Source organism: Wolffia australiana, chromosome 12 (genome assembly GCF_029677425.1).
Source record: "Wolffia australiana isolate 7733 chromosome 12, ASM2967742v1".
In the NCBI taxonomy this organism is placed as follows: Eukaryota; Viridiplantae; Streptophyta; class Magnoliopsida; order Alismatales; family Araceae; genus Wolffia; species Wolffia australiana.
Window position 1 is genome coordinate 12,396,941 of NC_135846.1, and position 13,740 is coordinate 12,410,680.

The 13,740-nt window shown below is 38.1% G+C and overlaps 2 protein-coding genes across 3 annotated transcripts; one reads left to right on the plus strand and one right to left on the minus strand.

Annotated features, from left to right (window-relative positions):
- The first annotated feature begins 431 nt into the window (after positions 1–431).
- Positions 432–3,265, plus strand: LOC144710483 (remorin-like). Its single transcript, XM_078584278.1, has 5 exons — positions 432–591; positions 670–720; positions 812–899; positions 1,645–1,726; positions 2,900–3,265. Exons 1-5 carry the CDS (start codon positions 474–476, stop codon positions 3,092–3,094), a joined length of 534 nt encoding a protein of 177 aa, XP_078440404.1. The 5' UTR covers positions 432–473; the 3' UTR covers positions 3,095–3,265.
- Positions 3,266–3,330: 65 nt separating this feature from the next.
- On the minus strand, positions 3,331–9,256 carry LOC144710482 (DEAD-box ATP-dependent RNA helicase 6-like). Of its 2 annotated transcripts, none has more exons than XM_078584277.1 (10): positions 8,411–9,256; positions 7,132–7,192; positions 6,281–6,515; positions 5,838–6,076; positions 4,773–5,024; positions 4,515–4,695; positions 4,335–4,423; positions 4,146–4,219; positions 3,897–4,053; positions 3,331–3,570 (listed from the first exon to the last, which is right to left on the minus strand). In XM_078584277.1, the coding sequence occupies exons 1-9, from the start codon at positions 8,758–8,760 to the stop codon at positions 3,975–3,977; spliced, it is 1,560 nt and encodes a 519-aa protein (XP_078440403.1). In that variant the 5' UTR covers positions 8,761–9,256; the 3' UTR covers positions 3,331–3,570; positions 3,897–3,974. The 2 variants fall into 2 exon arrangements, with proteins under 2 accessions (XP_078440403.1, XP_078440401.1); XM_078584275.1 differs by having other exon boundaries at positions 3,879–4,053.
- Between the last annotated feature and the right edge of the window lie 4,484 nt (positions 9,257–13,740).

Sequence of the window (13,740 nt, forward strand, 5' to 3'; positions counted from 1 at the left end):
ATAACCCGCTATCTCGCTCTTCAGGTGACACATCTACCTGTATCTCTCTCTCCAGCCATCAACCGACAATTTCTCTCTCTTCAGTGACATCTCTACCTGTACCTCTCTCTCTCCAGCCATCTACCCATTATCTTCCTCTATTCAGTGGACACACCTTTCTAGATATATCTCTCCCTCTATCTCTCCAGCCATCATCAACCCATTATCTCTCTCTCTTCAGACGACACATCTAACTGTACCTCTCTCTCCAGCCATCAACCCACCATCTCTCTCTCTTCAGTCGATACATCTTCCTAGAAACATCTCTCTCTGTTTATCTCTCCAGCCATCATCAACCCACTATCTCTCTCTCTTCAGACAACACATCTACCCCGGACGCGCATCTCTCTCTCTACATCTACAGCTTTCTTCCAGCCCGTATATTAGTCTCAAAACGTAAGGTGCGGGAAAAACAAAGACGCTGAAGAGCAGAGATGGGAGAGGAGAAAGAGAAAACGGAGGCGACGCCGGCGGCAGAGCCCGCCGTAGAGAAACAGGCCGAAGCGCCGGCGGAGAAGGCGGACGACTCTAAGGCTCTCGTCGTCGCCGAAGGTACTCTCTTTCTCTCTCTAGAAAAAAACACTTGTTTTGAGATGATTGATTGATCGATTTTGTTGGGATTTTTGAAAGCGCCGGCGCCAGATCCGACGGCGGAGAAGGGGTCGAGCTCCATCGATAGAGGTGAGAGAGGAGAGAGATTTGCTGGGTTTTTTTTGTTGAGTTTGAAGATGGTGAGATTTTTAAAACTTGGTTTTTGTTTCTGGTTCTTCAGATACTATTCTTGCCCGCGTTGAATCGGAGAAGAAGGAGTCTCTCCTCAAGGCTTGGGAGGAGAACGAGAAGGCCAAGGTCGAGAACAAGTAAGTCTCTCTCTCTCTCTCTCTCTCTCTCTCTCTCTCTCTCTCTCTCTCTCTCTCTCTCTCTCTCTCTGTGCGTAGTTATCTATCTAGCTCTGGGTATGAATCTCGCGGTTCAGAGAATTTTCTGGGGAATATGAATCTCACTCTCTACGTAGTTATCTATCTATCTATCTAGCTCTGGGTTGAATCTCGCGTCTCTGAGAATTACATAGGGAATATGAATCTCTCTCTCTAGCACTGAACGCTTTCTGGTGAACATGAATCTATCTCTGTACCTTAAAATATATCAATATGAATCTATCTCTCTAGCTGAAAAGATTTTATGGTGAATGTGAATCTCTCTCTAAAGCTGAAAAGATTTCTGGTGAATATGAATTTATCTCTCTAGCCGTGAGAATTATGGGGGGGGTTATAAATCTCTCTCCAGATCTGAGGATTTTCTAGGGATTTTGGAATAACTATCTCTGTTGCTGTAATTTTTACTGGTGAATTAGAATTTATCACACGAGCCCTGAGAAATCCGGGGTTATGTAACTCGATCTCTCTCTCTATCTCCATATTTGAGTGTTTTCTGAGGATTATGAATCTCTCTCAAGCTCTGAAGAATTACTGGGGAATATGAATCTATGAGTGTTTTTAGCCTAAAATCAGTTCGGGGGAATATGAATCTGTCCAGATCTAAAGATTTTCTGGGGAATATGCATCCATCTCTCTAACTCTGAGTATTGTCTGGGGAATATGACAGGGCGCATAAGAAACTGTCTGGAGTAAGCTCCTGGGAGAAGACAGAGAAGGCAAAAGTGGAGGCTGAACTGACCAAACTGGAGGTGAGTATCCTCCAATCTCCATCGATCAGTTTCTCTCTCTAAAACCAGTCAAATCTCTCTAAAAACAAAAACAACCAACAAGAACCCAGAACCTAAATTTCTCACCATATTCACCTGAATCAAGTCATGAATAGATAGAGATAGAGATAGAGATAGAGACATAGATAGAGAAAGAGATAGAGATAGAGATAGAGACAGAGATAGAGATAGAGATAGAAATAGAGACAGAGATAGAGATAGAGCTAGAGACAGAGATAGAGATAGAGATAGAGACAGAGATAGAGATAGAGATAGAAATAGAGACAGAGATAGAGATAGAGATAGAGCTAGAGACAGAGATAGAGATAGAGATAGATGGAGGTGAGTAGCCTCCAATCTCCATCGACCAGTTTCTCTCTAAAACCAATCAAATCTGCAAAATACCCATAAAACAAAACAACCAAGAAGAACCCAGATCCTAAATTTCTCACCATATTCACCTGAATCAAGTCATGAAGAGATAGAGATAGAGATAGAGATAGAAATAGAGATAGAGATAGATGGAGGTGAGTAGCCTCCAATCTCCATCGACCAGTTTCTCTCTAAAACCAATCAAATCTGCAAAATACCCATAAAACAAAACAACCAAGAAGAACCCAGATCCTAAATTTCTCACCATATTCACCTGAATCAAGTCATGAAGAGATAGAGATAGAGATAGAGCTAGAGACAGAGATAGAGATAGAAATAGAGATAGAGATAGATGGAGGTGAGTAGCCTCCAATCTCCATCGACCAGTGTCTCTCTAAAACCAATCAAATCTGCAAAATACCCATAAAACAAAACAACCAAGAAGAACCCAGATCCTAAATTTCTCACCATATTCACCTGAATCAAGTCATGAAGAGATAGAGATAGAGATAGAGCTAGATACAGAGATAGAGATAGAAATAGAGATAGAGATAGATGGAGGTGAGTAGCCTCCAATCTCCATCGACCAGTGTCTCTCTAAAACCAATCAAATCTGCAAAATACCCATAAAACAAAAACAACCAAGAAGAACCCAGATCCTAAATTTCTCACCATGTTCACCTAAATCAATTCATGAAGAGATAGAGATAGAGATAGAGAGAGAGAGATCAGCAGATATCTATCTATCTCTCTAATGAAGGTGGGTCATTGACTTGTGAAAAGGAATCGTTTGAGAAGAAGAAAGCCGAGTACGCAGAGAAGAAAAAGAACAAGGTGGCTGCCATCCACAAGGCTGCAGAAGAGAAGAAAGCTCTCATTGAGGCTCAGAAAGGCGAAGCCCTTCTCAAAGTCGACGAATTATCCGCCAAATACCGCATCAAGGGCTTCATCCCCAAGAAACTCCTCGGCTGTTTCTGAATCTCTCTCTCTCTCTCTCTCCTCTTTCTCTCTCTAAAAAGTCTCTCTGTTCATCCATCTGTAAATTGTCGGCAGCTCATCCGTGCTGCAAAAGCTATCTGTGTTGGACTTCGGATTGTAGATTGTGATGGGTTTGAATAAACCTTTAGTTTCCTTTCAAAACTAAAAAAAGGTAACCGATTCTTAAAAAAACAAAAACAATGGCCATGCCAACATTGCTAAATTCGTTAGCAGGATTGAAAAGGAAAGATAATAGATTTAAAAATTGTGGCCAAATCCTCATATTTGTTCTCAGCATTATTTGAGCAAGTCAGTAGATTTGAAAACGACGAACAGAAAGACAGACAGACGGGTGTGATTAAAGCAAAACTAAACAAAGAAACAAAGCATGAGCAAAGCTCAAAAAGTCGAAATTGAAATGAGCAGGAGGTGGGGAGCTGCTGTTGGTCCACGTCACCCTCTGATGCCAGCCCAGCCTGGATAAGAAACAAGAGAAATTTACCTCAGATTGTCATTATTCCTGCCTTGGGTAAGAGCAATCAAGAAGAGACTCCCCACAACCATCTGGATTTTTTTCTGAGAGAGAGATGCAAAAGAAATAGAAATGATAAATGATGCAAAAGAACGCATGGATACATGACAATACCATGGAAAACCATTGAGTTGATGCATGTAAAGATTTAAAGAACATGGGGACAGGCAGGAGAGAAACAGATGACTTAAAACGTGGAGATGAATTGATGGAAAAGAGAGATGGTGCATGGAAATGTAGAGAGAGATATACTCGGGAGCGTGTATGTACAAGGGCTGGCTGGCGAGGATATCATGCACGATCAAGCATCATCCATCCATTCCCACAAGAGCCGCAACCTAAACTTAATTACTGGCAGTAAATTGCCCGGTCGATCTGCGGCGGGATCGCCTTTATCTCGGTTCCAAGCTCTTGCTCGATCCTATGCCTAATTCACAGACAGAAAAAAATAAAAAACAGAAGAAAAAAAAAGGCAAAACAATCAAAATAGAGATTTAGAATAAGATGTAGGAAAATTACAGATTGAAGCGGTCTTCATAAGTGATTAGATTGACAGCCAGTCCAAGGTGCCCGAATCTCCCCGAACGACCCACCTGTAAATATGAGAAGATAATAATAAGTTTTTTTTCTCTTTGTGCGATTTTTTCAATTGTTTTCCAAATAAAAACAATGGGTTAAATATTGATAACGCGCAAGGCAGAGGCTCACTCGGTGCAAGTAAGTCTCGGCAGTCTTGGGAAAGTCGAAGTTAATCACGACGTTGACAGCCTGGATATCAATTCCTCGAGTGAACAGATCTACAAACAAAGAATAATAAACATTTTAAAAAATCATCAAACTGGGAAAAGAATGAAGAGACAAGTTCCAGTTCAACGAAGAAGAATCTACCAGTGCAAACAAGATTCCTGCATGCACCGTTGCGGAAATCATGAAAAACCCTGTTACGATGGTCCTGCAACATTTTTGCGTGGATGTAGAAGCATGAATAACCGAGTTCCGTGATCTTCTTGGCCAGCAATTCTACCCGGTTGACAGAGTTGCAGAAAATTATAGACTGGTTGATTTGAAGCTGAAATCATATAAAGCACGTCAATTAGAATTAAGCGTCAATTAATTAAATTCAACCAAGATGAGAGTAGCACGAACCTTGGAGAAGAGGGTATTTAGGCAGTGGACTTTCTGTCTCTCCTCAACAAACGCGTAGTACTGAGTAATACCTTTGAGCGTAAGCTCATCCATGAGATTGATTATGTAGGGCTTTGGCAAGTACCGATCCTTGAAATCTCTCACCGTCACTGGAAACGTGGCTGAAAATAGTAATATTTGCCGGCTGGGCGGCAGGAAACTAATGAGTTGCTCAATAGATGGCTGAAACTCTGGAGATAAAAGCTTGTCCGCCTGCAGACCGGGAAAAAAATACGTCATCAAATATGAAATGACTACGTAATTTCCAATGACATAAAAATGAAAAAGAATGGGAAGATTTATTTCTCTGCATTTGCAAAAACCAAGTGGTTCCAAATAGCAAAAGCTACGAATATAACAAGAAAAAGTGCATAAAAAAAGCAATTGATCGCCGTAGATCAATAAAAATAGAAAGCTGACTCTGCAACTTCTAATAAAATAAAAAAGAAAACCGTAGAAAAATTCAGGAGAATTAGACAACTAAACCAGGTCTTCCCACAATATCAGAAAATAATTGAAGAAAGAGGAAATAGAAACAGAAACAGGCTCCATAGTTCTAATAAAAGGACAATAATAGAAAAGGAAAAAAAACGTAAAAGAATGAGAAATTTTATTTACCAGAAATTAAGAAAATCAAGAAGATTTAAAGAAAAAACAGGAAACAAAACGTGTACAGGAGAACATTTGATTGCCGAAGACCAACAAAGAGAACAGCCATCGCAGCTTCTAGTAAAATCAAAATTAAGTTTTTTAAAAAAAGCAAAAGAGAAAGCTCAATCGTCTTTCCATGATATTTGAGGGAAAACAAGAAATAAAGCACAAAGAAAAAACAAATGATAACCGCAGACTGATAATAAGGGACACTGACTCCGTAATTTCCAACCAAATAGAAAAGATGAAAGTTCAAATAAAACCGAAAAAAAATAAGATAAACTTCATGAACTAACAAAAATCTAGTGTTTTCAAAGGAGAAAAATATATTAAAGGAAATTTCCCTTTCAAAAAAATAATTACTCGGTAAAATACCTCATCCATAATTAACATTGAACACTGATTAAGGACGCATACACCCTTCTTAGTGAGATCCAAAATTCTCCCCGGCGTTCCGACCAATAGATGTACTGGTTGGTACAGCCGCATTATGTCATCCTTCAAGCTGGTGCCACCTGTGGTTGCCATGACCTGAATCTTCAGGTACTTTCCGAGTTCTTTACAAACCTGCGACGTCTGAAGAGCCAGCTCTCTCGTTGGAACCAGAATAACAACTGCAAGGGAATATTCAGAGTTACAAAATGAACCATTAAAGACTTCAATAATTAATTGAAATGACATAAAACAATCTCCCACTAAACTGCAATATAGATGACTTCAGAAGAGAGACATTCTAAAAGAGCACATACCGGAGAGACCACAATTAAATGAAAATGAAAATAACAAGAAAATAATATTCTGTGAGAATTGAAAGTAACCTTGAATGGCATTGATGTCAGGATCAATCTTCTCCAAAGCGGGAATGCAAAAGGCTGCCGTCTTTCCGGTGCCATTTTTGGCTCTAGCGAGAATATCGCTACCAGTTAAAGCAACTGGAATGCTTTCTTCCTGAATTGGAGATGGTTTTTCAAATCCTTTCTCATATATTCCCATCAGCAATTCCCTCTTTAAAAAGTAGTCTTCGAATTCATTCCCTTTGGTCGCAGTGACATCCTGGGGTTAAGAAAGGAAGCTTATTAGCAACAAAACATTGATGCTTACAGAACATCGTCATCCCCAAACAATGATTAAACTAAATTATTGGATCGAAAATGGATGACGACATAGAAATAAATTAAAGGTAAGCTTGATTCCTATCACAATGGTGAAGTACGCTTGAAATGAGGAATTTAATCACACTTATTTTTCATTCGCAGGTTAACATTTAATTACCATGAGGACCGGAAAACGGATCTAGAAATTGCGAGAGTACCGGAGTATATGAAAAATTTAAAGAATCGTAATCTAATTTAAACACAAATTCAGTCGACATAAATGTTTTTATAAATAATGACGATCTATGAAAGAAACGGATGCAGAAGCAGCTAGATAGATATTTTTTTCGTCTACTAGTTATTCTCATTCTGACAAATCTATGAAAGGATGGAATAGAATATGGATTAAACCATAAACATCTCAACTAAGAAACAGAATGACTAGAACAGATTCTATCAAACTTTAGACGGGCCAAAATAAGACGAATCGGAACGATATAGAGGTGCTCAATTGATACCGTTAAAACTAAATAAAGTTGGAGCAGGAAATTCCTAAGGAAATACTTCATAAGTACCTCTGTCCTGTAGCGAGTGTCTGGTGGAGGTATCTTTAATTTTGCTTTCCAATCTTGCGAACTGGTACACGATGAAAGCAATGCATTAATGCGCTTTAAAATCAATAGCAGACAGGAGGAGCAAAGAAGCAACGGCAAAGTACCGTTGGCTAAATTACCGAACATGAATATCAATCTCATAAAACTGGCAAATTGTGTACGCATTTCAAAGCCGTTGAATAATTGATGATGATTGAACACAATTTTTAGAGGCATTGTGCGGGCAATCGCTAAGAATTGCTATGATCAGAAAATGCTTTTGTTTTTGAGAAAAATATGTAAAGCTCTCGCTTCTCGAAAACAAACTAATAGGGACAAAATTACAGAGATATAATTGCGACAAAGAAGAACAATCAGCACATAGAATTCCATGAGGACTGAATTTAAACTGCAGGAATATTCCGTCACTGGATAAAAGACGCACGGTTCTAAGATCATAAACTTAAAAATATCAATGGTGGAATTTCAACGTCCCAGAAAACCAAAGAGTTTATAATCGTTAATTTAATAAAAACATGTCAGCGCTAGTTTTAAGAGAGAAAGTTATTTAGTTCAATTGAGAAATTTATAAAAATTTTGGAACAACCGAAAAATGAAACAGGGTAGATAAAGGCCGATATCAGGAATAAATAATAATAAGAAGAATCAGATACCACACACCGAATGCATCATGCAATGTTTACGCAGAACTCTCATCAATATACAATATGTTAATTAATTTTGATCTTAGTCAAAAAATTTGCCGAACATGAGTTGAATATACATGACTTGGAAAGCAGCGGTAAAGCCCCTAAAGCCCAATTGAATATTACTAACTTCGACTGCATGGAGAAACTAATAATCATGTTCCATGAAAAAATCTCAATTTCCACCGAAGTGGACTCTCCAGGGAGAAATCTACAATATGAACGCGAATATTGAAAACCCATCCAGGATGAAAAAAAGATAAGATGGATAATTGAGAAGGACAGGGAGCTAAATCCGACCCGGAAATCAAATCTAAAATTAATGACTTTCAAAAGACTGGCAAAGAAGACCATAAACTATAGAGCTCAGTTGTCTGAAAATCAAGAGCCTAAAATAATGTATACTCTCCCATTTCTCAGGAAATGAGATGCTTCCCTCCCAGCTTCGTATAATACTCGACTACGGCAACATTAACAACAAGAGGGCCAAGAAACACCAAAGAAATCCTAAAAATACAAAGGCAAGCTCCAATAAATTAATTAGAAGGCCATACCTAGGATCAACAGCGGCATCTGTCTGCACGAACCTTTCCTGGTTACTTAAACCAGAATCATTTCCCATGGGATTCCTCCTAAGCCACTGTTGCTGATGTTGTTGTTGCAGTTGATGTTGTTGTTGTTGCTGCTGCTGCTGCAGTTGTTGTTGTTGCTGCAACGAGGTCTGATTATCCAACCTCTGCTGCTGGTAATACTGACCCTGCTGATTCTGAGGAGCACCTCGTTGAACGTACTGCTGTTGTTGTTGATATGGCGGATTAGGGTTTCTGGGTTGAAAATTGGGGTTTGTTCCAGCATAGCCCCGACCGTTCCCCATGCCGGGAGGATACCTTCCTCGAGAGTTCATTGTAACTCCACAGCACAATGTGATATCAGAAAAAGAAAAAAAAAATGAAAATCCCAGTCAACCCTCAAACAGCCGGAACAAATAATATCCGGTCAGGAAGAGAGCGACCACGGAGAGAAGATGAACTTTAAAAAAGAAAAGTACAAGATTCTAAGATCCAGAGAACTAGGGTTCGATCGAATTACAATGGTACAAAGACGCGGGCTTTCGGGTACCCAAATCGATGCAACGTCGGGGACGGCAGACGGGAAATCTGACCCAGATCGAACAACTAAAAGTTCCGCCTGATTTCTGTGAGGCGATCGTAGGAGTCGTCGGATCGGAGAACGAGGAAGGAAGTATCAAAAGAGAAGAGAGATCTAGTCATCGCCCCTTGCAAAAATCGAAAAAATCGAAGCTTCTACCGATGATTTCCCCTCCAGCGCCTGCTCTAATCTCCGCTTAGGGCTTCGTCCAGCGAGAAGAAGAGGGAAGAAGTTCTTCACAGGTGCAAGTGCCTGAAATGTCTTTTTCCCTCGTCCAGTAGACAGACAAAGCCGCTTCCTGACATCTGAACCGTCCAAATTAGGTCCACCGATCGGACGGCCAGGATCTGTTTGGGATCTGGGCCGTTTGTCCTATGATCCTTCCGGTGTTCCCACTGCGGATCACCGTTCAAATTAATTCTAGATATTTGGATTGGAGGAACACCATGGTTCTTGTCAAAATTTATCAATTTCAGCTCCATGATGTGTACTGGATGGTTTAAAATCCATCAAACTTCATTTTCATACAATTAACTATGTTACACTTCAATTGCAGCTCCATGGTGTATACTGGATGGTTTAAAATCCATCAAAGTTGATTTTCATACAATTAACTATGTTAACTAAGGGAACATTGATGGTATCGGCGTTTTCCGTTATTCGAAAATCAAAATCTTTACTTATAACATTCTTGATAATGCTACTAAAGTGGATTTTGGATAACCCTCGAAGGATAACAATACGGGTAAGAGGATGACGATAATAATAACATCAAGAATATATCTTTTTTAAATCTGGGAGGTTATTCATGAAAATTGTGAATATTTAAAAGTTTTAGTATAAATATTAAAAAAGGTAAAATATCTTTTTAGAAATTAGACAACATAATTGAAGTCCATTAACCACGAGTGTATCAATAAGTTCAAGGATAAGTAAAATGTTCCATGTCATTATGGTGAGGAAAACAGGTTTTATTATGTGAAATAACTCAAATTTCAAATTATTTACTACCTTCGACTATTGAGGTTGCGGAGGTGCTAGCATCAACTATGAGGTTTTGAGGAGCACGAGCATTTGTTGTAGTTCTATGAAAGAGTCCCCGGATCCAAGGTGCATGTCAGTTTCATACGACCTGGTAGAGTGGCACAAGATCTACCTCTTGGCTCATACAAAAACAGTAATATCTCCACACAAATGAAGGAAAATGTAACTAAATTTTGATCAATTATACAAAAGTTAAAATTATTCATGAAAATATTTATAAGCCCCTATATATCATGACGCGACTTTGCAATTTATGTTTTCATTTTGTGGATGGTACGATCATAAAACTTTATGTTCTCCCTTGAAGCCAGCCCCTCAAGACCACTAGCAGCTCAATTTTCTTCACTTTTATACATGGATGGTTGCACATCCAAAAATCATCTTTACATGACGGGAACAACAATCTTTTTGCTTGTCACCAAAAAACAGAAACCCCATGTAATCGATGTCAATGATGGGTACACAAGGTTGACAATATGAATCCACTAGGGGTGGTTTCCCAATCTACCAAGTGCATAACTGAAAGATAGGCATCTAGTCATCACTGAATGAGAATGATGATGCACCAGAAGTAAGATTGCTGCATCGAGCTAGGAGGTCAATGTATAGATATTGATGATAGGATTTTGCCTTGCATAGTCCACATGCCTATGGATTCTCAACTAGGGTCAAAACAACACATGATATAATTTTTCATCTAAGCCACTTCATATTCTTTAGGGCATAACACCCATTATAAAATGGGTTCAACACTATTGATGCCATGAGTATGTACATATTCTATACATCAAGATTATGGTTATTTTGATTTAATTGACAATCAAAAATTGTTTCATTTTGTCAAGGAATACAAATTGTTATGTGTTCGCTTAATTGGCTACTGTATGAACTAAGAAGGGGGCAGGGTGAATTAGGTCCTTTAAATTTCATTCGCTTTACTCTAGTTAATAGTTTTATCTATCCAGGGAATGTGGCAAAGGATGGGGAGGACTCAGTTAATTCTTGTATACAACTTAAGCTAGTCATCAATGATGTATGGCTGTAGCCAACCCAAGTTGATGATGAGCCTTAACCAAGTTCGAGTGGATTCCCCCCAAGAAAAACACTTGGTAAAAGTCTGTAACAAGGATACCCATAAAATAAAATGCTGGTGAATCTCTGTTGTCCTCAACCCTAAAGTCTTGCATGGAGTGTAGATACTCTTCCTTCTTTGACTCGGACCCCAAAAACTTATCTTCGTCAACCAAAAAGTCGCCATTTAGTTAACCCCAAAAGTCTTGTAGGATACAATTAAATTTTATATATTTAATTAATTCGAATACTCGCAGACATCTATATAATGTCAACCAAATATATTTTCAAGTTTATTCAGTAAGAAATATTCATTGAAGTTATTGCAGTGAAAAATACCATAAATATTCAGTGAAGAAAAATGAGAGAGTTGAATATACCTTTCCTTTACTTGTCTCCTGATTATTTTCTTCCCTTCTAGTTACCTCTATACGCTCTTTTATTTTGATGTATAATGAATCTTCTCAGGTTCCAGCTCGCCACAAGTCAAAGACTAGTGAAAATCAAGAGTCTTCATTTGAAACCTCATCAAACTGCTTCTTGATGTTTCCTCATTTAAAATACTTGTAACATTTAAAATACAGCACAAACAGATATGGATAAGCCATCCACAAAATCATAATATACTAAATAATAAGTAGAAATTAATTTCATGACAATTGTTTTATTGAATTTTTCTAAATCATCCCCCAAGTTGGATAGTTTTTTTAATGTGATTTTGAAATGTTCTGCTTTGTAACCCTGTAACTTCTTAAATACCAAATCAAATGAAGTGATTCTATATAATATGTTTTTTCTTTTAGCAAAATTCTCCAGAGAATGATCTTTAGCAAAATCTTAAGTTATAGTATGGTCCTCCTTGTAACTTCTTCAATACTTCATTACATGGGAAATTTTTTGAAAGCCTATGTATATTTTTTGGATGTTAGATATAGAATTTAAGGGAAAATTCTAAAACAGTTTTTAAAAATTTCCAAATGATAATATTCAGACCAAGGTCATTGATAGCATGGATTCAAGGGCACAATATTTTTTCCTTGTAACATCTTGAAACCTGCACCAAAAAACATGATTTCAATTCCTATGGATATGGAGTTATGTCAGCAACAAACTTAATTTTGACAGATATCTTGAGAACAGCTTGAAAATTTATGCATAAGGCCAGACTCTTGAGCTTGCTCCTTGTAGTGTAACTTTCACCAAGAGAGAGAAAGAAGGTGATTTGAATTAGGGCAAAAGAAGCCTATATGGCCTTCAAAAGTGAAAGAGATAAGTACGTAAGTTTTAAAAATCAAATAGTCAAACACATTTAATACGAGAAGGAAGAATAAATAAGAAAAAATGTCTCAAATTTAAATTAACATAATTACGAATTCGACATTCACTTCGTGAATAATCACATTTCCTTCATGAATTTTACTTCAAAACAAATTCTAAAACAATTCATGTAGATATCTAAAGTTTTCTTATTAAGAGTATTAAAAATTATAGAAGTTTATTCATCTATATTTAAGCTCTACAAAACAATTCAGGCATAAATATTGACTTACCACAAATCATGCTTGCAAATTAACATTTCTCAAGGGTTTATGAAGTCATGTAATGAAATGAACATGCATTTTTATGTTAAATTCCCTTTTTATGCAATTATTCATTCATTATGTAAAATGTCCTATTTTTATGAGTTTTTTTTTTGCATTACCATAAAATATTATGATGCTCAGTGAAATAGTAGAAAAAAAGAAGAAGAATACAATATATAGAATAAAGAAAGATGTATAGAAAATGAAAATAAAGAAAAGAGTAATAATAAAAAAAGGGGTTCCTTATGAGCCACCAAGGTTTCAACCATGGCCGCACCGCAGGCACCACCTGCAGCCACAGCCAAGACCACAATCGCAAGCGGCACACGCAAGTACAGCCAATGCCGGCCCTCAAAGTATTTACAAAGTAATAACAGCCAGCACCCAAGGTAAGTCTGTAATGTTCATTTTAATTCATATTGTTATCGGGCTTCAGAATTTATATACCGTTTGTAATTTCTGAATAAGTTGATATGGGATTAGTAGCACACTGCTTTTCAGATATGATCAGGCCGGGCCAGATCAGGCTTGATAAGCCTTCACTGGGCCTGTGGGCCCACATACATACAAGTCATGTGTAATAACTCTCGTAGGCTTCGCACGACTCGAGCCCAAGCCCACACTGTCATGGGCTTTACTTAAAATTGACGATATAATATTGTCCGTTGATCTTCGGTCTGAAGATCAAACAATCAAGATCAACTTTTAATTTTATTTTCTTTTATTTTCTTTTCAGGTGACAGCTCAGCAGGGAGATTTGTCATGGCCAAATCAATGCGGACACATAGACAATCGTGGCTGACATGGTGAAGCTGACGATGCAGGGTTCACTAGAGCTAATGAGGGTCCACGGTTATGATTTAATCGTAGTTGTTGATCCCTCTTATAGACAATACGAAGATCGAGAAGATCCTTGACTGTCTTCTCCCTCCCACTGCCTTTCCCGTCGCTGGAGACTTTTTTATGGCGACGAGAAGGCAGATTTCAGCCGATTCGTCGCCAAAGACGACGGTGGAATAGTCCCATACACATCAGGA

Bases quoted from the DNA above. Each gene is read 5' to 3' on its own strand.
- LOC144710483 (XM_078584278.1), top strand. From the start codon at position 474: ATGGGAGAGGAGAAAGAGAAAACGGAGGCGACGCCGGCGGCAGAGCCC. The intron at 592-669 runs GTACTCTCTTTC...GATTTTTGAAAG, and splicing joins GGCTCTCGTCGTCGCCGAAG to CGCCGGCGCCAGATCCGACG. The intron at 1,727-2,899 runs GTGAGTATCCTC...ACTTGTGAAAAG, and splicing joins CTGAACTGACCAAACTGGAG to GAATCGTTTGAGAAGAAGAA.
- LOC144710482 (XM_078584277.1), bottom strand. From the start codon at position 8,760: ATGAACTCTCGAGGAAGGTATCCTCCCGGCATGGGGAACGGTCGGGGC. The intron at 4,220-4,334 runs GTGAGCCTCTGC...TCATATTTACAG, and splicing joins CCGAGACTTACTTGCACCGA to GTGGGTCGTTCGGGGAGATT. The intron at 4,054-4,145 runs GTAATTTTCCTA...TCTGTGAATTAG, and splicing joins TATGAAGACCGCTTCAATCT to GCATAGGATCGAGCAAGAGC.